Source organism: Arachis duranensis, chromosome 10 (assembly GCF_000817695.3).
Source record: "Arachis duranensis cultivar V14167 chromosome 10, aradu.V14167.gnm2.J7QH, whole genome shotgun sequence".
NCBI classification, from domain to species: Eukaryota; Viridiplantae; Streptophyta; class Magnoliopsida; order Fabales; family Fabaceae; genus Arachis; species Arachis duranensis.
Genome location: NC_029781.3, coordinates 22,625,023 through 22,649,979, shown reverse-complemented (window position 1 = coordinate 22,649,979; position 24,957 = coordinate 22,625,023). Strand labels below are relative to the sequence as shown.

The 24,957-nt window shown below is 33.1% G+C and overlaps 1 protein-coding gene across 1 annotated transcript; it reads right to left on the bottom strand.

The window, feature by feature from the left end:
* Positions 1-535: 535 nt before the first annotated feature.
* On the bottom strand, positions 536-3,810 carry LOC107469459 (uncharacterized). The gene is made up of 6 exons (XM_016088831.3): positions 3,556-3,810; positions 2,725-2,853; positions 2,204-2,324; positions 1,565-1,646; positions 1,155-1,308; positions 536-661 (listed from the first exon to the last, which is right to left on the bottom strand). The coding sequence occupies exons 1-6, from the start codon at positions 3,808-3,810 to the stop codon at positions 536-538; spliced, it is 867 nt and encodes a 288-aa protein (XP_015944317.1).
* Between the last annotated feature and the right edge of the window lie 21,147 nt (positions 3,811-24,957).

The following is a 24,957-nucleotide window of genomic DNA, read 5'->3' as shown; positions in this document are numbered from 1 at the left end:
GAGCAAAAGAACAAAATCCAGTTATAAGAGGCAAAGTTAGGTATTAAGTTAGAGAAATTATGTTAATGGTAATGAATTTTGTTATTCTATTTCTAAGCAAGATACATTTAGATCAATATCAAATCATTTTTTTTTCTGTTTCATATTCACAAAGCTATATTCTTTCTTCATTAAAATCATACCAAACTCTATAAATACAAAAAGAAAAAGAAAAATCTAACTTGTCAATAAACAGAGAATTTACAGAGAAAAATAATGAAGAGACTGCAAGCAATTTCAGTCTTGTAAACTCGACTTTGTTACTAATGTGTCTTTTTTTTTAATTTATTATCAAAATGTCATTCTTTTTAAACTAATTATTAAACACCACCTTTTGTATATTACTGTAAACAATCATAATAAAAAATGAAATAACAAATCATTTGTCATTATAATAAAAAGGTAGCATCTGGACAATTAGTTATAAAAAGGGTGATGTTTTGATAATAAATTTTGAAAAAAAGTGACAGATTGGTAACTAAAAAAGCCTATAAACTCAACTGTAAGTTAGAATTCCTTGTTGTTGAAACCATTCAGGCATCTTATACTTTTCACGGAGCACATCTCTAACATCTTTTTGGTAAGATAGGTACTTGAGAAGTGGAAGAATCACATCTACAAGCTGTGATCATGCAAAAATAAAGACAGGAAAAGATGGTAAGAAATTAAAGAACAATGGCTTCATTTGTATTTTAATTTTTCAAAATTTATACATATTGTGAAAATAGAAAGCAGAATCTATTACTTTTATTGTTTCATTTCTTCTTCATCTCTGTTATAGTGTGTATGTGTTCTTTTTAAAGAAAAAAAGATAAATAAATTTCTGAATTTTTAGCACAAAGATAAATAAACTCCTCGTCAAATTAAAATATAAAGTAAATTCCTAATTTTTGTAATCCGGAAACATGTAAGTTTTTTTAACAAAGATTTGAATTCAATACGGAGAGACCTATGTATTTATCATTTACAAAAATCAAAGACTTATTTATGATTGAATTTGATAAGAGACTTAATTATTTTTGAGATAAAAGATTAGAGATTTATTTGTCAGTAGTTCATGTTTTTTATATGCAAAATATAAAAAAAGAATGAAAACATAAAAAAAATGTATTTACTTGTGTGTCATGCGGTTTCCCAATAGAAAATGAGATGCATGGAATTCCATTTTCTGGTTGCAACAAAAAGCTAAAAGGATTGTTGTCTACAATAACAATGCGGCATAGATCATTTGTTATGCTGCTAAGATCTTTCACGTGTTCCTTATATTCCCTGTAATAAGCAGTATTTACATAATGGCTTCCGATAGCAAATTGAAACATGTTAATTGAATTTTAGAGTGATTGATATTTGAATTCAACAAACATTTTAATTAAAATGAGTAATTTTATACATCTAATATGACTTAAGTTCAATTAAGTTAGATAATAAGAATTGTAATAATACTAAGCATAATTGATTTTTGTTATTTTAGACTAACTTCGTTGAATTTAATTAACAAAAATATCTTCAAGAAATAATTACTTACGTGTTGGTAGTTGAGGAGCGATAAAGTCGTAAACGGAATCGATTTTCTTTGTCTATTCTATCAGTAACTGGACTAGCATAACCTACACAGAAATTTATACAGGTATTTAAAATAAAGTTTGGTACATAATTGGCATAACTTTTATTATGTTACGAAAATGTGATTATAACTTGTTAAGTTTTGATTGCATTCTCTTTACAAATTCTTAAAAAGTGAAACTTGTTTGAAATAGACATTTTATATTTAAAGTAGCAAAGTAAAATTTCAAGTTCTTGCATATTTTTTAAAATTGTCATGTGTATATAAAAAATCAATTTTAAAATTAGCCATTCATATAAAATATATGTTGAGATATACAATATATATTAAAAATATTTAAATATTTATTTATAAATATACGATAACTAATTTAACAACTTATTTTTTAATGTATACATAACATTTTTATTTCACAACACCATATTTTTGTAACGTTATTAACTGGTTTCATTTTATTATTAGTGTTTCTCCTTAACGTATGTGAACAACTGAGCATTGATAATTTGATAGATAAATATGAATTAAAAAACAAAAAATTAAAGAATTGAAATAAAAGCAAAGATAGATAAGTTGAGAAAATTGGTACTCTTTGAAGCAAACCTTCAAGACCAGCAGTAAATAGCACCATGTCAGCAAATTCACTCAATTGCCTTAAGAATTCTTTTAGCCCAGGGCGCTCAAACACCGTAACATAACTAATTATTGATTTTCCTTCCACTTCCTTGCCAAAACAAAAAAAAGGGAAAATAAAAACCTTCCATATCAATACATAATTATAAAAGAAATACTTTAAATCTAGGCGAAGAAATCAAATACAAATATCTAGACAGTAATATTATTAAATTTTTTTATTATCTACGTCTATTTTGAGAAAACATGTAAAACAGACATAGATAACCGAAAAAAATCTACGTAATATTTATTATAATGGGGAGTGCTAGGGGACAATGATTATCTTAAACAACATGAACAACCACCAATTAAATACAAGTACACTACACCCTAATTTAATGCTACTCATTAAATTTACTCTTTTAACCCTATTAATTCACATTGTTCACACATTGTTCAAGAATGTTATTAGTTACCTATACTTTTTCTATGATAATTAAGTAACACACCTTTTCGGAACATATACATTCCAGATCAAAACAATTCAAACCAGCCTTAATTGCTTTAGTACGTATTTCAGGTGACAAACTTGACCTCTCATATGCGCATACTAATGTTTCATCCAAGTCAAGCACTACCTGCAATAATATAATGCATTTGGTGACATCATTCAAAATGTTCAATAAAAACATGAAATTAACAAGAATTTGTGAAATAATTCATATGTTGGCTCCTTAATTTGTATATATAGGTAGATATACTCTTTTTTCTTTTGAGTTTGGTCTCAATATATTTTTTATTAAGAGATTTTCATTGGTTATATGGTTATATGAGTTCAAAATTTTTAGTCTTAAGTTGGTCAGATAGATGGTGTACAATAAAATTTGATAAACCCATCAAAATTTCCAAAAAGAATACTTGTATATACAAAACAAAATTAGTTAAATACACATATATTTATATATACAAATATATAGTGACTAAATTGATGGCTGAATTTTGGTGGGCATATAAGATTTCTTTTGGCTTCAAAAAAGTTGAAAGGAAACAAAACAAAAGCATTGAGGCAAGTCCATCATTTGAAAACAAAAATACTATATTTTGAGTCATGTCTATATTTCAATAGACAAAAAACACCGCATAAGTGATGATGATATAAACAAATGACAATTTCTTTAGTACATAGTATAATTATCACAAAAAATGGGTGAAGATTATAACTAAATTGTAAAAGAATATGCATTGTGCATGGTATTTTACTTTTCTTTGTAAAAAGAATAACATGCACTTTTCATTAAAATTATCTATGTACTATTGTATGATCCTAAACAAATATTTACCGTAAGCCTTTGAAGAGGCAGAGAGACATGATGATAATGGCTACGATGGTTTGTGAAACGAAGAGATGTCTGGTGAATGGTGTTGGGAGGATGAGGCATATGACAATGATGATGAGAAGGGGAGAAAGAGAGTAATGAGTATTGGGCAAAGACTCCTTCAATTATCCCATAAAACATTTGGAAGAAGAAGTCCAACCAGTTTAACATCACCCTCCATGCATACAAATCCTCTGCTTTAGTAGTCCACTCGCCCATCGAATCGAATCAAATTAAATTAAATCAAATCAAATCAATTATGATTGATTGGTCAATGGATCAATCGATAGTTAGGTAGAGCATGCATCGTGAACTTTTGTTCTTTTTTTGTGTTGTTCCAATAAATTGGTAGTTATTATAGTTATTAGATGCGCGGTTAGAAGAGTAATAAGGAGGAAGATGTGTTCTTATGATGTGCTGTGTGTGCAAGAGTGTTTTGCCTATTTCGGAATCAAAATCACAAATAAGTTTTGGTTGGCTAAACTATAAAAAGAGGTCAAAAGTTAATTTGAAAAATGCCCATGTTTAGTAACTTGACCCATAGTGTAACTATTTTTTTTTATTGGTTACCCATGGTATTCCACAATTTAACAGGCCGAAGAATAATCCGTCGCGGATCGAAACTCCATTTAATAGTTTACCGTTGCCATATAAAAATCCATTATTAATTTGAAAAAAGGTTCATTTTAAATTTCTTGGTTGTGGGTAGAAAATAAGATTTAGGATCTTTACAGTTTTCTCTTTTTAGACCAAGAATCTTTACAGTTTACATAACATCATAGACATTGATTAAGACTCAAAATAAAGAACTTTGCTATGAAATTGACTTGGGCCTTAGCTCTCATTTTTGGATCAGGGACAGGGTCTCAGCAATTAAATTCAACACAACTGTATAAATTCAACACAACTGTATCTTTATTATTTATTTTATCTTTCTTAAATCCAATGAAAATTGGAGCAATACCAACTATTTAAAACCATCTATTACCCAAAACATTACAAAAGTCAAGAATGAATCCAGACCAAAGCTCCAAAAACTGAGAGTTTTAGCCTTTCAGGTTTTATTTTTTTAACAAGCCGTTATATTTTTTTTCTATTAGAATTATATTTATACTATTTTTTAATGTTTGTTGGCTTACTTTTAAGATAATTATATGATGTTTATTATTTGGTGTTTAATTTTTGTCTAATTTATTTTTTGTAACAAATTTAAATATTTAAAAATTATTTACTTTTATAATTTTTGAATTAAATATTAATTTTTAATATTTTTAACAAGTTAAGCATCATCTTTTAGGCACTATAATAATTATTTATTTTTAAATAACTAACTAGAGGTTTCACATTCCTTAATATTGTCAAACTTAAAAGATTAACTTGCTAATTAGATTAACCTTTTTTTTAAAAAAAATAAATAAAAATAAGCTAAATAAATTTTTTGATAGAAAAACAAAAAAAAAATTAAAATTCATAACCTACTACTTATTTATTATCTCTAATAACAAGTCATTTTCTTAAAAAAAAGTTTTTTCTATATTTTACTTATAACGCATTAATATTTTGTTATATATTTTATTTTTTAAAAATATCTATAATAGAGAGTTTATATTTAAATGCTCATCCAAATTTGTTAAAATATTTTTTTATATCAAAAGTCTTGGAAAAATTTTAAGAATGTATTTAATGTTTAATTTGATTTAATTTTATCTCAAAAGCTTAAAATAGTTTCAATACTTAATCCTTTTGTTCGATTTTTGGATGGTCAAAATAGTTAACACAATTTCTTTTCCAAATTACCACTCATATAACCATTATTATCGCCTTCCACAAATTCTTTCTCATTTTCTCTCTATTATTCTCCAGCACTTGAAGTCATTCTTCAATATCATCATCTCTTTTTTAACATTACCTCACCCTTCATTTTCCCTCGTCACATTTTCAGCCACCATTCACTTCACCTCTTTAATACCTACCTTAACCATCACTTTCACTTTCTTACTGACGATAACAACAATACCATAATCATACTTCTTTCTCCACCCACTTTCTCCATTCCTGGTTGCACTTAGGGGTGAAAATAGGCCAGGTCAGGCCAGACTTTACTCTTAGCAGGCCTGATCTGTCATATAGTTAATTAGCATGAGCCTGACCTGTAGCCTGTTATAGGCATTTTATAAAGTATTAGGCCTGACCTGTTATTCAGCCTGACTTGCCCTGAAGCCTGTTAAAGGCCTAATAATTTCTTTTTTTACAAAAATAAAAATATTATTTATAAAAATTTTAAACTTTTAACGTATTTAAAATATAGAAAAATATTCATAACAAAATATAATAAATTTAAAATATCTCATAATTTTGTTAATAATAAATAATTATTTATATATTTAATTATATTTTAATAGGCACAGGTAGAAAATAAGACTAATTAGTGAGCTTGGGTCTGACCTATTAACGTATTAAGACTTTTAAAAGAGCCTGTGCCTGTGCCTATTTTATAACAGGCCAGACTGCAAGCCCTTGACAGGTCACCTGGCCTTTTTCCACCCCTAGTTACACTATACTTTTCTCTTCCTCCTTCTTAATCTCTCTCTCCCTCAACGCCTATGCTCGATTTGTGTTTTTCTCTCTTTATTTGAAAAAAAATCATGAATGTTGTTCTTCTTGACGGCAATGATTATTATATGATTGTTATTGATGTTTGTTTGTTGGTTATGGAGAATTGTTGGTAGTAGTGATGAAAAAAGTTGAGATTGTACTAGTGATTAGGGTTGAAGCTGGTTGTAGTTAAGGTGACGAGAGTGATGATGTTGGTGCATGACAGTGGAGTGAGAGGGATGATTGGTGTTGGAGGCAGTGATGATAAGTTGTAAAGGTGATGATGTTAATGGTGGCGAGGAGGGGGTTGGATTGTGGGTCAAAGGATAATAACGGTTGAGGTTGGCGGTAGTAACAGTGATGGCGGTAGTGGCAAGTGGTGGGTGTTGGATGGAGGTCAAATTGAAATTGGTTTGGTTTTGTCGTTAAGCATGGGTGGAGGAGAGTGGTGACAATGAAATGTTTGATTTAAAGATAAACTCAAAAGAAATTGACTAGAAGTTGGAATTTCTTTTTTTAATATTGGGCCTTAACGGGTGTATATCATCAAACCGAGCCAACCGACATGTTTAACGCCATTAGGGGAGGCGGCCATTAACACAATGAAAACGTCAACAAAATTAACTAAAAAATGTTAGTGACATTTTATTCTGCATGGGTGACACATGGCATTCTCTCTCTTCCTCCTTTACGTGAACTTAGCTAGGATCGAACCCGTCTTCGTCATTTTTTCTTCTTGTTAGTTCTCTATTCTCTCAAATTTTCTCTAACATCACTCTCAACTCCTTAATTCTACCAGCATAAACAAAATGGTGACAGAGAGGAGATTGGTGCACTCGAATACTCCTTAAAATATATAGATGAGTATTTTATTTTATTTTTTGTTATTGTTATTTAATTTTTTAAGCTAAAAGTAGTACAAAAAAGTATAAATTTTTAATATTATTTTCTTGTTGATTAGTTCTAAATAAATTAATTGTTAATTAAAAAGGACTAGTTAAAAATATGATTTTATTGTTGTAGCTGTAGTAGTAGTGCTAGTGTTAGTGCGAATTAGTTATTGTTAGTGTATATTATTAATTAATTATTAGAACAAATTTTTTAATGATTTTAGTTTTTTTAAATAATTTTTTTCAAAAACAAAATTATTTATTTAATAGTTGTTAGTACATATTAATTTATTAAAAGATATTAGCCTTGATTATTATTAATTTATATTTTTAGTTATTTTACTTTTGTTTGAAATATTTAATAATAAAACTGCATTATTATTAATTTTTAGTATATATTTTTAGGATTTTGTCTTGAATCATAATTATTTATTAAAAAAGAATTAATATTATTAATCTTTAGCATATATTTTTATTAATTTTAGTTTTATTTAGATTTAAAAAAAGAAAAATAAAATAATTATTAATGCTTAGGATATATTTTTAATAAATTATTCTTCATTTAAATATTTAATTAAAAAATAACAATTTTATGGTTTATTAGCACATGATAGTTTAGTTTTATTATCAAATATTTGTTATTAAATAACACTTTCAATATTTGTTAATAAATAGTATAATTTTTAATTGTTATGTTTGAAAAAACAGAACTGTTGTTAATTTTAAATATATGTTTTTAAATATTGATTATAAAAGATTAATCACTGGTACATGTGATATAGTTATTATTAATTGTTACTATGTGTTTTTTATTGTAGAGTTCAAAAAAAACGACATCTTGTATATGTAAGTAATTTTTGTGTTTACAATAGTAGTTAGTAATAAATAATTAACTTAGTAATTATCAACTATTAGAATTTGTAGTAATTTAGTAATTATTAATTATAATTGTTACTAAAATGAGTATTAATTTATTTTATTGGTAATAGTAGTTATTAACTGGTTTTAGTTATTCACTATTAATTATGATTTTTGTTTTCAAGGTTCAAAAAATTTGCACAACAGACACTTACACCAAATAGACTCATATGACGTCAGGATGGAGAAATAATTGAGAGAGACAAAATATATCTCAGCTTTGGAGGACCATGTCTCACAATTCAACTATAGATGCATTAGTTGAAAGGTGGCATCCTGAGGCACACACGTTTCATCTTTCACACGGCGAGTGCACAATTACTTTGGATGACGTCGCGATGATTTTCAGACTTTGAGCTCATAGTTTTTTCAGTGATTAGATTAATTTATCACAATACAAGTGGGTCAGAAAACGAGTGCATGAACCAATTTGGTATTGCTCCTAGGCCAAACAACCATCGAGGAAGCAAAATTAAGCATCATGGTTCTGCACCCTAAAGGGCGTCAACATTTGATTGACTGACAGAGTATGAAAATTTATGTGAAATATCACAAAATATTTCTATTTGGTAGACATTATTTAGTGATAACTCTAGAATCATTGTGCACTGGAAGCATTTGCTATTGCTTTGTGAGTTTTCTCAGATAAATAAATTTAGTTGGGGTTCTACATGCCTTATACACATGTATCGCTCATTATATTGGGCATCAAGGTATGATTGCAAGAATATGGATAGTCCTCGGGCTTTGCTCCTTGTGTGGGCCTGGATACAAACGTCGCTAATAGGGCCTCTGCTGATGAATGCCATCTTTCTACTTGCTTGCAAGTAAAATTTACATAAGATGTTGATTTAATTATTTTTTATATAGTATGTACTTTCTGATATGAGCATCATATGTACTTTCTAAAAATTGGACAACCTTTGACGTTAGAAGAAGGTTGGATGATCTTTCTCCAGACGAAGTATGTATTTTGACATTTGTACTTTTACTTATATTGAATTAAATTGATGATTGCATATTTACACCATTGAGCATTCGATGTGTTTTTATAGTTTGTGTGGAAAGTATACAGTCCCAACCGAATTGTGCCTTATCTTATTCCACTTATGATGAATGATAGCGCAGATCTCTAAAGTGCAACTGTGCCTCTAATATGCTTTGAGGTTGTGGAGTGGCATCTGACTGATAAGGTTAAAAGACTGTTTGGCTTTTATCAAGACCCACCAAGAGAAGCTGTAAAACTTGGAGTGTTCTATAACATAGTGTTGATGGGTCTAAGAAAATAATAGTTTTGTACGCGTCTTGACAGGTCAACTTGTCGACAATTATCAACCATTCGACAATACATGGACTGGTCCATTGGTAAGTTCGATGATCACCTGCGGTTCTCCGCGCGTGCTGAGTAAGACTAACCACTATAGCAAGAGCAACCACCACGACAACAACTCTATTAACTACCACGGACATAACAACTGCCTCAGCAAGAACAACCACCACAGTAACAACAACCACCATATCCATCGCCATATGCATACTGACCATATCCGTACCCAACATACATACACCTATTATCACAGCAATAACCTATCCACCACTATATTCATACCCACTACAATATCCATACCCACCATACTCAGAGGATTATGTACAACCTTTCATCAAACCTGTTATACCATCATACTCACAACCATACCCACAATACATACAGGAATATGCACAACCTTCCACCCAACCTTTCATACAGCCATACTTTTAGTCCTCCACCATGCCTAAGGAATAAATACTGACATAGTTACCGCAGTATTCATTGTCAAAACTACTAGGTATAGTGGCACAAGATATGAAACAATATAGATACATTATTGGTTGGATTCAAGGTTCAGAGTCATCTTAATGGGTGAATGATTTATTCTCTACCCAGGATCCCTTACAGGTACCAATGCCTCAAGTTATTCCTGGATGATTATCTTTGGATACGAGGTGTCCACCACAATCTTATTCTGAGCACTCTAGGTTGATAATTTCTATTGATTCAATTAGGAGTGTTCGTCGGGGGATTGGATGTTGCCAAACCTCAACATGAATTCCTATGTCTGAGGATGATGAAGAGGAGAATGACGAGATGGTTGATAAGACTTGTGTAGGTGAAGATACAATTGATGAGACTCGTGCAGATGAGGATAAGGCTGATCAGCATGGTTTAAGTAAGGATGTAGTTGATGAGTCTGGTATAGGTGATAATGTGATTGATAAGTCTAGTTCAAGTAATTTGATTATTGTTGTTCTTGTTTGTTGACTAGGATTATATTTATGATTGATCAGAATTGGTTTTTATATTGATGTAAATTAATCATGACTATATTTGTTATTTTTGTTTTCGTGTAGGTACTCATGATAAGGGTTATGACCTTAGGATTGACCCAACTTGTAAGAGTCGATCAAGATGGAGTCCATCACTGATCAAGAAAATGGTCAAAAAAGGATATTTTAAAGTGGTACAAACTGTAAAGAGAAGTATCTTTAAACGAGTTATTATGAAGTTTAGTCAATGGACATGTACAATGTAATTTTATGCATATTATATTATTTTATAGAAGACTATGTACTAGTCTTTACTCTAGGTGCAATATGAACTTGGAAATTAATTTTAGCAAAATAACCATAACATGACTCAATACATTCAAAAGAAACAAACTATAACTGAATGTAACATTAAATAAAATTATGGTGATACAAATGATATCATAAACTCTCTTAATATTAGAACTACGAATTTGGAGACGAGCCACTAGCACTAGCTCTACTACGATTCGGGCATCTACTTTGGCTATGACCCTTACCTTCACAAAGCCTACAACGCCTAGGACTACTTATATCACAAATATCCATCTCATTCAAAAAACAAGTTTTCTTAGGACAACCTTTGATCACTTGCTTGAGGTAGGTATTGGGTACTAGTCTTAATCCGTGATGCACAAGTCATGTTGTTGAATTTCTTAGTAGCCCGAATCGGGTTTGGTATACCTTTAGGATCTCTCCTATCGTATATAACTCATGGATATACTATTTCCAATCTAAGAACCAGTTTGTACAACAGGAAAAGACATGGCGACAAAAAATTTAATCCACCTCAAACTCACCATAATCACAATACTGAAGACACGAATTTACTGAAAACTCCAAACCGTTGGGCATCTCGCGTACTTTAAAGAGCTTATTTTGCCTATCAAATAAGTTAACTTGGATGTTTCCCGCTGCACACTGATTTGACTGAATTTTTTTGGTTGCATATTCATAGAATATATTACCTGCACTTATACGAGCCTCAACCTCAACTATCTTCCTTGTGAACAACGCATCTAACCTGTAAAAGGTTGCCTTAACAAGGGATGTGGCGGGAAGATTGCGTTCCCTTTTAATACTTTTTTAATGCACTCCACTAGGTTGATGGTCATATGGCCACAGCGATGTCCTCCATTATATGCCAAGGAATTCTGCATCGAGGGATATTGTTGAGCCACTGCTTGTAAGCCACGCCCCGTTCACATAATCTTTGGTAACGCATATTGAATTCACTCATTGTTCTAGAATAGTCTATGTTGACAATCAACTTTTGCATATGTGGTGTCTTGAACCTTCTCAAGAAGTTGGATGTTATGTGTCTAATGCAAAACATGTGAATAGCTCTCGAATATTACCATGCTCCATTACTACGACTTACAGCGGAGATAATTGACTCATGTCGATAAGAAATAAAGGCAATACCATATCGATTAACCACATGTGTTAACAGATGGCTAAGAAAAAAGTGTCAGGCATCAGCAGTCTCACTCTCAACTAGGACAAATGCAAGAGGCATGATATTTCTATTGTCATCTTGTGATACTGCAACTAAAAGAGCCCATTTATACTTTTCATATAAGTGTGTGCTGTAACTTGGACGAGCAGTTTGCAACTTCTGAATACTTTACATAAGGGCAGAAAGTTTAGAAGACTTGCGTCAAAATCCGGAGATCCTCAACCACATCATCCCCTTGGTAGCCATATGCAGTTTCATACTTAACAATTGCTGATAGTTTTTTTGCAACCATTGCTTAAAACTATGTGGAAAAAGCTTCACAAGAAGCTTTCCACCCACCGAATATTTTTTCAACTGCCTTTTGATTCACTAACCATACTTTGTGGTAACTTATCATGTAGTTGAACTTTGACTGCACTTCAGCAATGACAAATTTTACCTTTATGGATGGGTCAACTTCAACCAATAGCTTTATCGCTTTTGTAATTGTATCAGAGTCTACTTTAGCATAATTTTGATTAATGGTACTTTTGGTATACGTGTGACTACCGTTGTACCTCTTTATCACCCAACAAAACTGTCTTTTTTATAAGATTAACTCCGATAAGCCAATCACAACTTCTTTTGTATTGTATACATTTAGCATAGAATGTCATCAGTTCTGATTCATACACCCTGTAATAAATGGCTCCCCAGATGTTATACTCTTTAATTGTTGCAATAACAACTTCTATGGAGTTAAACTCCATTCCGACGACGAATTCACTGTCTGCGACAACAGCGGGGATTACACCAATAATAAAACAAAATAAATCTAAATACTATTCTATTAATAATAATTATATTAATAATATTGTTGAGTTTAGTGAACTTAAACCATGATTAAGATGATGACTAAACATTATTAGGTTAATTATCAATTGTTTGTGTAATGTGTTTTGTTTAATGTGCAGAAATTGAATTAATCACAATGGCCCATTAAGCATGAAAACAAGCCTAGACACATGCTGGCCTAATACCCAGTTCAGCTCTATCAAACCATTCAATTCCAAACCTGGTCCAAGTTTAAACGGCTAAACCATGGGAAAAAAAGAAAAACAAATTGGCCCAATGTCCAACATAAAGCCCAATTGGTGGACCACACACTAAAATCCATATATTTCACTTAGACTCTAACTAGGTATTCAAATTTCATTTTATTCGAATACCTCTTCACACCCACCGAACCAAAACTCTCTCTTCTCTCTCTTCTCTTTTCTTTCACATTACATCACTTTGAAACAAGAAAAAAGAAAAAATGGAAAATCTAAAGCTAGGATTGGGACAAGGAGAGAAAAGCACAAAGTTTGGGTCCTCATAACTCTCTGAGCTATTTATGTTCTTCTCCTTTATGTTTTTTATTTTGTAATTTTTTTCTCAGTTTAGTCTGTCTGAGTTTCATTGAAAAAAGACAAACATGGTGAGATTTGTAAGAAAAAGCCAATGAGTGGAAAAAGGTAGAAAGCTAGACTTGGATAAAAAGCCTAAGTTAATTTAGAAATTCTTTCTTAGTATTTCGGTTTTATGTCATGATCTTGAATGGATTTCCTTACAAATTGGGTTAGCACTTTGCAGTTGAAAGCTAGGGTGAGTCCTAGTCAAGTTCAGGTTGGGTTAGAATATGGACTTGTCCCAGATAGAATTGGGATAAATCCTAGGAAGAATTGGTGTTTGTAATTTGTTGAATAAAGATAATGATGGAGACTGGATGTAGGCTACATTGCACTAGATAGTTGAACCATGATACATCTGTGTGTCATTCGCTACTCTCTTCTCTGTCTCTGGTTCTACATAAAAGAAGACAAAAACAAAGTAACTCCTAAATTATTCACTAAGCTTTTTTTCATCATAACGCTCCTTGCAACTAATGTTGTTCTGGCTCCTACTGCATCAGGAGACAAAACTAAAATCTCTCATGTATTCTATCAATAGAACGCAAGGTTACAAGTAAAGAAAAAAGAAGACTAAGATTCAACTCTCTTCTCTTAGCCACTGATTACCATCAATTGGTATCAAGCTTGGTCTCACAGAATTCAAGCTTTGTAGCTTGGAGAAAAGATCCTGATGGCGAACAACATTGGTTCCAACACAGTGGCTTACACTGACAGAAAGACAATTTAACAACAGACATATATTCTTCAATGGAAAAAACTACAACTACTGGAAAGAAAAAATGAAGATCTTTGCTCAGTCAGTTGATTACAACCTGTGGAAGATAATCATGAACGGTCCTCAAATCCCTACCAAAACTGGTGCTGATAGTGTGTTACTCCCAAAATCGAAGCAGAATGGAATGGAGATGATAAAAAAATGGTGGAACTCAATGCCAAAGCTATCAACATGATGAACTATACAATTAGTTTTGAGGAATACCGGAAGGTTTTAAGATGCAAAATAGTAAAAAAAATTGAGATAGGCTCCAAGTCACATAAGAAGGCACCAGACAAGTGAAAAAAAACCAGAATTGACATGTTGAGCAAAGAGTATGAGATGTTCTCTATAAAGGAAGAAGAATCAATTGATGACATGTTTGAAAGATTCTCTATCATCATCAATAGCTTAGATGCTCTGGGGATTACTCACTCTAAACAAGTGCTGGTGAGGAAAGTTTTGGGAAGACTGACTAAAGAGTGAGAAACAAAGGCCACTGTTATCTTTGAAAGTAGTAACCCGAGTCAAATAACCTATGATGAGTTGAGAAAAAAGTTACTAGCATATGAAATCACTCACATAAAAAATGATACAAAAAAGAAAGGAGTGGCTCTTAAATCATGTACTGAATCATTAGTTGATGAATCCAGTGATTGTTTATCAGATGACGATTTTGTGTTTTTTTCTAGAAAACTCAGAAGGATGATGAAACTAAGAGGAAAAAGTAGAAGAAGCAGCTCAAAGGGACTAAAGAAGGATGTAAGCAAGGTCATTTGCCACAACTGCAGAGAAGCTGGACACTACAAGTATGACAATCCCAAGTTGAAGAAAGAAGACAAATCTTGAAAAGATAAGAAGAAGGGGCTTATGGCCTCTTGGTAAGATCTGGAAAAAGATTTTGAAGAGGATGGAAACTCAGACAACAACTCTCAAGCCTGCCTTATGGCTGACCACAGCCAGAATGATAAGGTAATCTTTATTAAACCCTCTAGTAAAGACCTTCATCTTATGATTGATCATCTCACTGAGAAATTAAGAATTTTTTTTTGAACTAATGCCATGAACTTGAATCTGAAAATGACATCCTAAAGGCTGAAAATGCATTTCTCTAAGAAAAATTGAGGAAAGCCGAAACCACTGTTAATCTTGTTGAAGAAAATAAGCGGCTTAACGCTGAACTCGATAGTTGTGATAAAAAATATTTTGTTATTACATACTTAAATTGCTATTCAAGAGAATGAAAGGTTGCATAAAGAGGTTAAGAATTTAAAACTAGACTTAGCCAAATTTGCTCAAAATTCTAAAAATTTAAATAGATTATTGCCTAGTCAAAGACCTTTTTTTGAAAAGACTGGATTAGGTTATTGTGAAAAATTAGAATTTGTTTTAAAAATTTTACAATTTAAAAATGATGCTTCCATTTCTAAAGACAAAAGATTTCAAAATCTAAATCCTCTTAAAAAGTCAGCAACCAATAAATTCTATCACATATGCAATAGAGATGGTCATTTTCCTATTCAATGTTTCATTTTTGAAAGAAAGATTGGTGATGAAAGTTACAAAAGTTGGAAAATATAATGTTCTTGGTCAACAAAGATGGTTTAATATTAAAAGATAAAAAAAGATTTGGATATTTAAGGTAACCTAAAAGCTTTGTGCAGTTTTACCTAGCATCCAAGAAGAAGAATGACACGTGGTATTTGGATAGTGGATGCCTAGACACATGACTGGAAAGTCCACATTCTTCATCAAGCTTGGCAAATATGATGGAGGCTTTGTGACTTTCGGTGACAATGGTAAAGATAAAATTGTAGCCATAGATATGGTAGGTAAGAGTTTCTCTTCTTTCATTAATGATGTATTTCTAGTTGATGGATTGAAACACAATCTTCTAAGCATTAGTCAACTGTGTGACTTAGGATATTTGGTTATTTTCAAGAAATTGAAATCCTTGGTTGTGTGTTAAAAATCCGGTGAAATTTTGTTTAAAGCTAAAAGGTGCAACAATGTGTATGTACTTACCTTAGGGGAACTAAAAGAACAAAATGTAGCATGTTTCACCTCCATGGAGTCTGAAAAATGGCTATGGCATAAGAAATTAGGACATGCAAGCATGTTCTAAATATCTAAACTTGTGAAAAAGAATTTGGTTAGAGGTCTTCCCAAAATAAAATTTGACAAAGACATCACTTGTTATGCTTGTCAATTGGCTAAATAAACTAAAAACTCTTTTAAGCCCAACGATGACATCTCAACCAAAAGGCCATTGAAAATGCTACACATTGATATTTTTGGTCCTACTAAATATTATACTTTAGTAGTGGTTGATGATTATACTAGATATGGGTGGATTCTTTTCTTGGCTCATAAAAATGATGCTTTCATTGCTTTTTCAACTCTATGCAAAAAGATCCAAAATGAAAAAGATTTGAAAATAGTTTCAATAAGAAGTGATCACGGAAAAGAGTTTGAAAATTAAGATTTTGAAATATTTTCTGATGAATTTGGTATTTCACATAACTTTTCATGGAGTTTTGGGTGTTTTTGACCCTTTTAGCTTGCTTGCCTGCTGAATTTATGATAGAAATGCATCTCTTCATGCCCATAAAAAAGGGGGGATCCACGCGTGGGCGTGCTAGACACGTCCGTGTCGATGGCCCTCACAGGTCCTAGTAAAAAATTCCAGAGAGTTATGCGAGCATTGAGCCAACACTATGCCCCACGCCCAACCCCACTCACGCGTACGCGCACCTGGCGCGTATGCGTCCATATTCCTGAATGCGCAATCCACATGTGAGCGTACAAGACGCGTGCGTGTTGATTGCGCCACCTGCAACCTTGGTATATTTTTCAGAGAGTTACGCAAACTCTGGGCTGACACTATGCCCCGCGCCTAACCTAACTCAAGCGTGCGCGCACTTGATGCATACGCGTCCTTTTGCTGACTTGCAAATAGATGTGTGAGCATGCATGATGCGTCCGCGTCGATCGCCCCACTTGCACTCTTGGTACATTTCTCCCGAGAGTTGCACAAACACTGAGCCAACACTGTACTGGTGATGAATGGGTTCCCTGCGTGGTCTAGAATTAACAAATATATTCTCGTTGAAAGTATAGCTCCTAAACCAACAATAATCCTTTCATACAAAAAATTTGGTTATCACAAGTAACAAACCTCTAATAAAACTAATAACTGAAGTATTCAAACCTCGGGTCGTCTCTCAAGAAATTGCAGGGAAGTGTTCTTATAATTGGTTATGTAAAGGTATATTTTGGGGTTTTTTTAAGATAAGAGGTAAGAATAGTAAATGGTAATGAAAATCAAATAATAAGGAAGGCTTGTCAAGGTTTGGTGGTCAAGGATCTCTATCCTTATTGCTAACCACAACATGAGAATTGGCAATGATCAATCCCATTAAGTCATCCTCTAACTAGTAGTAAAGGAAAGTTAAATGAGCTATATCAATCCAAGTCCATAAGTCCTAGCTTTCCACCATTTCAATTAGTGAGAACTAGATTTAATGGCTCCCAATCATCAATTACTTAGACATTAGCAACTCAAGAGTTCCTAAGTTACCATCCCAAGCCAAGAACATAAAAGTCTAATTTATGATCCTTCCAAGCATTTCATCAAACACTTGAAAGGCACAAAATAAAAACATATAAAATTAATAAGAGAATATTAAATCCAAACAACCAATTGAAAGCATCAATAACACAAATTGAAGAAAGCAAACATAAATATAAAATACCTCAAATTGTATTAAATAAAAAATCAAATCTAACATGAGAATTCATAAACTAAATTAGAAAAATAAAGAAATCAACAAGAAGAATAGATGAACAAAAATACTAGAATAAATAAAAGTAGAAGAGAAACTAAATTAAAGGAACATTGAACCTGGAATTGGGAAGAAATAAACCTAAACCTAAGAGAAATCATAAAACCTAGAGAGAGGAGAGAGCCTCTCTCTCTAGAAACTACATCTAAAACCTAAATTGTGAATAATGAGAAGTGATTGAATTCCCCATGACTCCCCCACTCTGCAGCTTCTATTCTATGTTTTCGGGCTTGGATCTGGGCCAAAATGGAGTCCAGAAATTGCCACCAGCGTTTTCTGCACGTGGCGCATGTCACGCATACGCGTTGATGTGCAAATCTCCAAGTCACGCGTACGCGTTAGGTACATGCACGCATCGCTGTGAAAATCTTCAAGTCACGCGCACGCGTGAGCCATGCATGCGAGTCGATTCTCGCTAGCTATCTCCTTCGTTTCTTGTGTTCCTTCCACTTTTGCATGCTTCCTTTCCATCCTCTAAGACATTCCTGCCCTATAAACCCTGAAAACACTTAACACACATATCATGGCATCGAATGGTAATAAAGGAGAATTAAAATTAGTTAATTTAAAGCCAAAGAAGCATGTTTTCAATCATAGCACAAAATTAGGAAGGAAAATGTAAAACATGCGAATTCAACGAATAAGTCTGAGAATAATGGATAAAATCCACTAAATTAAGCACAAGATAAACCGTAAAATAGCATTTTATTAATCTCCCCACATTTAAACATTAGCATGTCCTCACGCTAAGCTCAAGAGAACTAAAAGAGTGAAGAAGAATTGTGGAATGTATGAAATGCAACCTATTTATATGAATGCAACTAAATGTGAAATGCTTCTACCTACTTGGTTAAAAGTAAATAAATCTTTTAAGAACAAATATGAACTGGATTTCACTAATTCAAATCATAAAAATGAAGTACAAATACACTTGTAAGAAGAAGATAGCTCATGAAAGTTGGGAACAAAGAATCGAGCATCGAACCTTCACTAAAAGTGTATACACTCTAATCGCTCAGGTATTTAAGGTTCGATTCTCTCAATTCTCCACTAATCTTGCTTTCTAAAGCTTGCTCTTCATCTAACAATCAACAAAAATTTAATGCATGAATACACATATCAAGAGGTCTTTTAAGGGTTGTAATGCGGTTAGGATCAAGTTAGGATTGTATTTGGTCAAGTGGACTAGAATCTGAATCCTTAATTAACCTAAACTTCCCACCTAACTTAGGACAATCCACATAAGCAAAATACACAACCTAACTATCCATTAATCATGTTTTGCACATATTCAAGCATCCCAAATTGAGTGCAACTCTTATGCATTGCTACCAACATTTACTTTGGGGCATTTTGTCCCCTTTTTATTTAGTTGCTCTTTTTCTTTTTTTCTTTTTTTTTTCTCAATTCATATGATTAATTTATTGAATGCAATAATATGTGCTCAACTATTGATTTGCACATTTTCACAAGAATATACAACGACCAATTCTCAAACTAAACGTTTCCAAATCCAATTTCCTCACACTTAATTCATGAGCATTCTCACTAGTCTAAGCTAACCAAGGATTCAAATTAAGGACATTATTATTTTTCGCTTAGAGTTAATGATGTGCTAAAATAAAGAACAAATGGGGTAAATTATGCTCAAATTGGTTTGCAAAGGATAATGAAAGGGTAAGGCTATATGGGTATGTGAGCTATAGTGAAACAAGGCCTCAATCATATAAGTGTATGCATACATCAAACAATAAAAATATAGAATTAAGAAAGACAAAGATCACAATTTTAGAGAGAACAACACACACCAAAATAAAATATTGGTTGATAAGATGCAACCAATCAATTAGGCTCAAAATCTCACAAGGTTGTGTGTTCGAACTCTAAAACCATGTTCCGAAACAAAATTCTTCAAGCAAGTTTAACAAAATTTTAATTTAATTTAGTGAAATGCTATCAAAAGTTTCTTGAAAAAGAAAATATTACTTCAACCAAGTAGTTGGTAAAATATGCATAAAATCAAACAAACATGCAAATGCAACAACTAATTTAACAAAGAAAACTAAACATTGGTGTTAAGACAGGAAGTAGTTACCTGCGGAAGTCGGTATCGACCTCCCCACACTTAAAGATTGCACCATCCTCGGTGCATGCAAAGATGTGCAAGTGGACGGGTTGCTACAACTGATGCTTTTCCTCAAAAGATGGTGCGGGAATACTTGTTGTGCTCCAGGTAGAAACTTTTCTTTTTTCCTCTTGGTGGCTAGCCTGAAAAGGGAAAAAGAGGAGTAAAAGTAACACACAAACAAAGATATGTAGACAAATAAACATGGATGGGCTAATGCCAAAGAATAATGAGGTTCTCAACTACATGGTAGCTACAACATGAAGTGAGAAAATAATGAGCAAATGGCATATCAATAGTGCAAGAATTGCAATAATGGGGGGAGAGAGTAGGTCATGAAAGACAATATAAGTTCGTATCAATGCACAAGGAATACAAGTGTCAAAAAAGATTAGTATTGATTGATAAATAATATCACCCAACAATATAAACAAGTCACTGTGCACCAAAATGATGGAAGAAATATTCAACAGATGAGTAAGAAAATTTAACACCAACGGAAAAATGGTAGTCTTAGAAAAGAAAATAAAAATATGCACCAACTTAAATGCAATGAATGAAGGTATATAAATGCAATAAGTAAAAGAAAATGAAAGAGAATAAGGAGGAGAGGTGAAAGGAGAAAGAAGTCAGAAAGGAAGAGGAGAGAATAAGAAAGGAGAGAAAAAATGGGAGGAACGGAATCTGCGACATGACACGTAAGCGTTGCCCACGCGTACGCGTGGTTGTGCAGAAGAAGAGGCGATGTGTAAGCGTTAGTCACGCATACGCGTGACATCTTGTCGTGCCAGACGCACGACACTAGCCTCCTTCCCGCACAACTCTCGGGTCAAGACACCATTTTACTCCGATTTTCCATCCACGCGTTCGCGTCGGGGACGCTTACGCGTGGATTGACTAAACTGCAAGTGACGCACATGCGTGAGATATGCATATACGTGGACTGGCTTGTGTGCAAGGCACGCTTCCAGCACACCCCCCGCAGAACTCTCTGTTAAATTCCAATAGTGGTCGCATTCACGCATGACACGTACGCGTCATAGACGCTTGCCCGTCGAATGCCATTTTTATGCAGAATGCAGGTGATGATGCAAAATGTATGAATTAACACTGATAAGAATAAAACAAAATAAAACTAAGAATGAAAAGGAACGATTGATGCGGGCAGAAATTGGCGAATTAAAAATTATTAAAATATATACGTTGCAAGTATAGTTCTTAACTCGCCAGAAATCCACTTATCAATTTAGAAAGGTGTCACAGAAATTTAATATTAAAATACTGGGAGTATGAATCCCAGGTCTTCTCCCAACGAGTTGCAGAAAAGTGTGCTATTTTATTAATCAGATGTTTTCAAAAAGGTTTGAGTTGAGTAAACAGAAAATTAAATTGGAGAATTTGAATAATGTAAATAAAAGCCTTGACTGGGAGTTGATTAGTTGGAAGCCCCATTATTGTTGGATTACTCTCTAGATTAATTGATAATCAAAGGTTATCCTGTTTAGTTATCTCTTACTAGGTAAGGGAAAGTCAAACAAGTTGGAATGCTACGTCCGTTCACAAGTTTCAACCCACTTAATTAAAAAGGATTGGTGTTAGTGACTAGAGGGCAATCCAACAATAAACCCAATTACAATCTTTTTTTTAAGTTTTCCAACTTAAGGGTTCTTTTTCTAAAAATATTCCAATGGTAAAATTAAACAAAGCAAAGGACATGGAAGAGTAAAGCCAAGTAAAGAAAACGAACTAGAATGACGTAGTCTTGATGAGGTAATAACTCTTCTTAGTATCCCAATGCAAAAAGTGGTAGAAAAATAAAATCCTAAGAACTATCAATCTGTAGAGAGAAAAACCTAGAGGAAGAGTAAAAACTAGATCTAAAACTAAAACTGTGTAGAATGAATTGTTGTCCCTGGTTTCTGCATGTTCTCTGGCTCTAGTCTGCTGTTCTGGGCCAAAAACTGGGTCAAAATAGGGTCCAAAATCGCCCCCAGTGAATTCTGCAGATTATGCAGATCGCGCACGTCACGTGATCGCGTCATCCATGCGGATGTGTCATTCGCGTTTTTTTTCCTACCACGCGTTCGCGTCGTCCACACTTCCGCGTCACTTGTGCTTTTCCAATCCGCGCGGTCGCGTGAGCCATGCGGCCGCGTCACTTCTCGCTGGTTATCTCCTCAATTTCTCGTGTTCCTTCTATTTTTGCTAGCTTCCTTTCCAATCTCCAACTTATTCCCGCCCTATAAAGCCTGAAACACTTAACACACAGATTACGGCATCGAATGGAATAAAGGAGAATTAAAATGCATAATTAAAAGTCTCTAGGAAGCAGTTTTCAATCATGTAATAATTTCAGGAAGGAAATATAAATGCATGCTAAATTAATGAATAAGTGGGTAAGGATCATGATAAAATCACACAATTAAACACAATATAAACCATAAAATAGTGGTTTATCAACCTCCCCACACTTAAACATTAGCATGTCGTCATGCTTAACTGAAGAAGATAAGATAAATAAGCATGAACATGTAGAAACTCATGCGATGCAATGCAACCTATATATATGAATGCAACTATATGATTCTGCCCACTTGATCAAAAGTAAATAAGCTCTTCAAAACAATTACAAATCAAATTCCACTAATTCTATCATTATACAGTAAGACAGATAAAAGTGCAAGAAGATAGCTCATGAAAGCAGAGAACATGGAAATTCAAGCAATGAACCATCACTGATGATGTATGTATGCTCTAATCTCTCTAGTGTATAGGGTAATCACTCTATCCTTTTCTAATCATGCTTTCTAACTTTTGTTTTTCTCCTAACCAATCAACAACAGTTAATATACCAATGCAAACATCATGAGGTCTTTTCAAGGTTGTAATGGGGCCAAGGTAAGGGTACGGATACATATATGGTTAAGTGAGCTTATAAATTGAATCTTTAATTAACCCAAGCTTTAACCCAACCTATATATTTTATATAACCTTAGAATTCATACCTAGCTACCCAGAATTCCCTTTTACATTCCATACTCATGTATCAAATTTTTTTTAATTTTATCATATATGCATTGATCTTTGAATTCTTAATTCAGCATTGGGGTAATTTTGTCCCCTTATTTATTTATTGATTTTTTTAATATAGACATAAAAATAAACATAGCTTATCAATGCACATAGATTTTTAATTCTTATAGTTTCACATGAGTAGGTATCCAAATTCCCATTGTATTATCATGACACATTCCCTTAATAACTTTTGTTCCCATAATTTCCCATAATTAACTAGCATACACAATTCTATCTTAAGCTAACCAAAGATTCAATTTGGGATATACAATTGTTTTTCCGCTTAAGGCTAGTAATGTGGTAAAATATAGAACAAATGGGATTTAAAGGCTCAAAGTGGTTAACAAAGGTAATTGAAAAGGGTAGGCTTAATTTGGATAAGTGAGTTTAAACAAATAATGGCCTCAATCATATGCAAGCATACAAACATAATAAATATTGGACATATAGGATGAAACAAAATATAGATTACAATCATAGAGAAGTAAACACACAAGAATAAAATAATTATGGTTAAATAATGTAACCATGCATAAATGCTCAAATCTTCACAGGTTGTGTGTTCTTTAGCTCAAAAGTCATGTTCCAAATACAACTTCAAGCAGATTTATCAAAAAAAATTTAATTAAAATTAGTAAAATTTTGTTCCAAAGATAGAGTCTTACAAGAAATTTATTGTCTTTTCAATCAAGTAGAATGCCTTTTTTATGCAAAATGCAGGTGATGATGCAGAATATATGAATTAACACTGATAAGAATAAAACAAAATAAAACTAAGAATGAAAAGGAACGATCTTACCATGATGGTAATGAAAAGGAACGATCTTACCATGATGGGTTATCTCCCACCTAACACTTTTGGTTATTGTCCTTAAGTTGGACATTTGGTGAGCTCCTTGTCATGGTGGCTTGTGCTTGTACTAATCCTTGAATCCCCACCAATGTTTATAATTCCAATAGCGTCCGGGATCCCAAACCAGGCGCATAAAGCCTTCAAGCAAGTTAAAACAAGTGACAAGGCCCCAAAAGTGTTAATTGTTGGAATGAATTCCGGGGTCCCAAACCTTGCTTTTGCACCCGTCTTCTTGTTGATCATCATTGTTCCAACCGGGTGACAAGCAATTTGAATTCTCACTGAAACTGCCAAACAACTTCCTAGACCCATTCAATCGAGCTCGACACCAACCTTTGTATTTAAACTTCGAGCTTTCAAACGTATTGAACCTTGCATGACAACTCCTACCACTAATCATCTTCCTCTTACTCTCAATGCCACAAAGAGCTCTAAATTGACCATCTGTCTTAAGTAAACCATATTCAAGTGGAATGAGAAAGCTAAGGGATATGAATTTTACCCACTTGAATGTTGTAAAGGATGATGGTGAGTTAGGGGGAGAAGTCTCCAATAACCTTGGCAAAGTGATTTCAAGTTCCATTCCCGCGTGTTCTTTCTTGACAACTTCCACCTCTTTGCGAGCTTCTTCAATATCAACATCTCCCTTTTGGTAGCTTTTTTCCAATTCAATCTCTTTTTCATTGCTCACCAAGGCCATAGGAGGTTGTGCTTCGTCTTCTTTGGTCTCCATGTCAAATCCGGTGGGAGAGGATTCAATTGCAGATAAGAATTCATCAATGATTGAATCCATCTCTGGATCAACCTCTTCAAAATCTTCAACCATGATATGCCTTGGAAGTTGTACACCCTCCTCAACATCAAATTCAAACGTCTTGGAAGGAGACTCTAGGACTTGACTCTCCCATAGAGGTTCAGCATCTCCTAAGTCTTCAACCACTTCTTCCTCTTCAACAATTACGGCTTCCTCTAGTTGTTCTAGTACAAAATCAAACCCCTCCTTGATGTCTTCCACTTCATGGCAACTTTCCTCAAGGGTTTTTACTACCTCTACTTTTTGGGTCTCCTCTTGCTTC

Excerpts from the sequence above, each read along its gene's own strand:
- LOC107469459 (XM_016088831.3), bottom strand. The coding sequence starts at position 3,810 with ATGGGCGAGTGGACTACTAAAGCAGAGGATTTGTATGCATGGAGGGTG. Across the intron at positions 2,854-3,555 it reads TGCCTCTTCAAAGGCTTACG|GTAGTGCTTGACTTGGATGA; the intron begins GTAAATATTTGT and ends ATATTATTGCAG. Across the intron at positions 1,647-2,203 it reads ATTTACTGCTGGTCTTGAAG|GTTATGCTAGTCCAGTTACT; the intron begins GTTTGCTTCAAA and ends ATTTCTGTGTAG.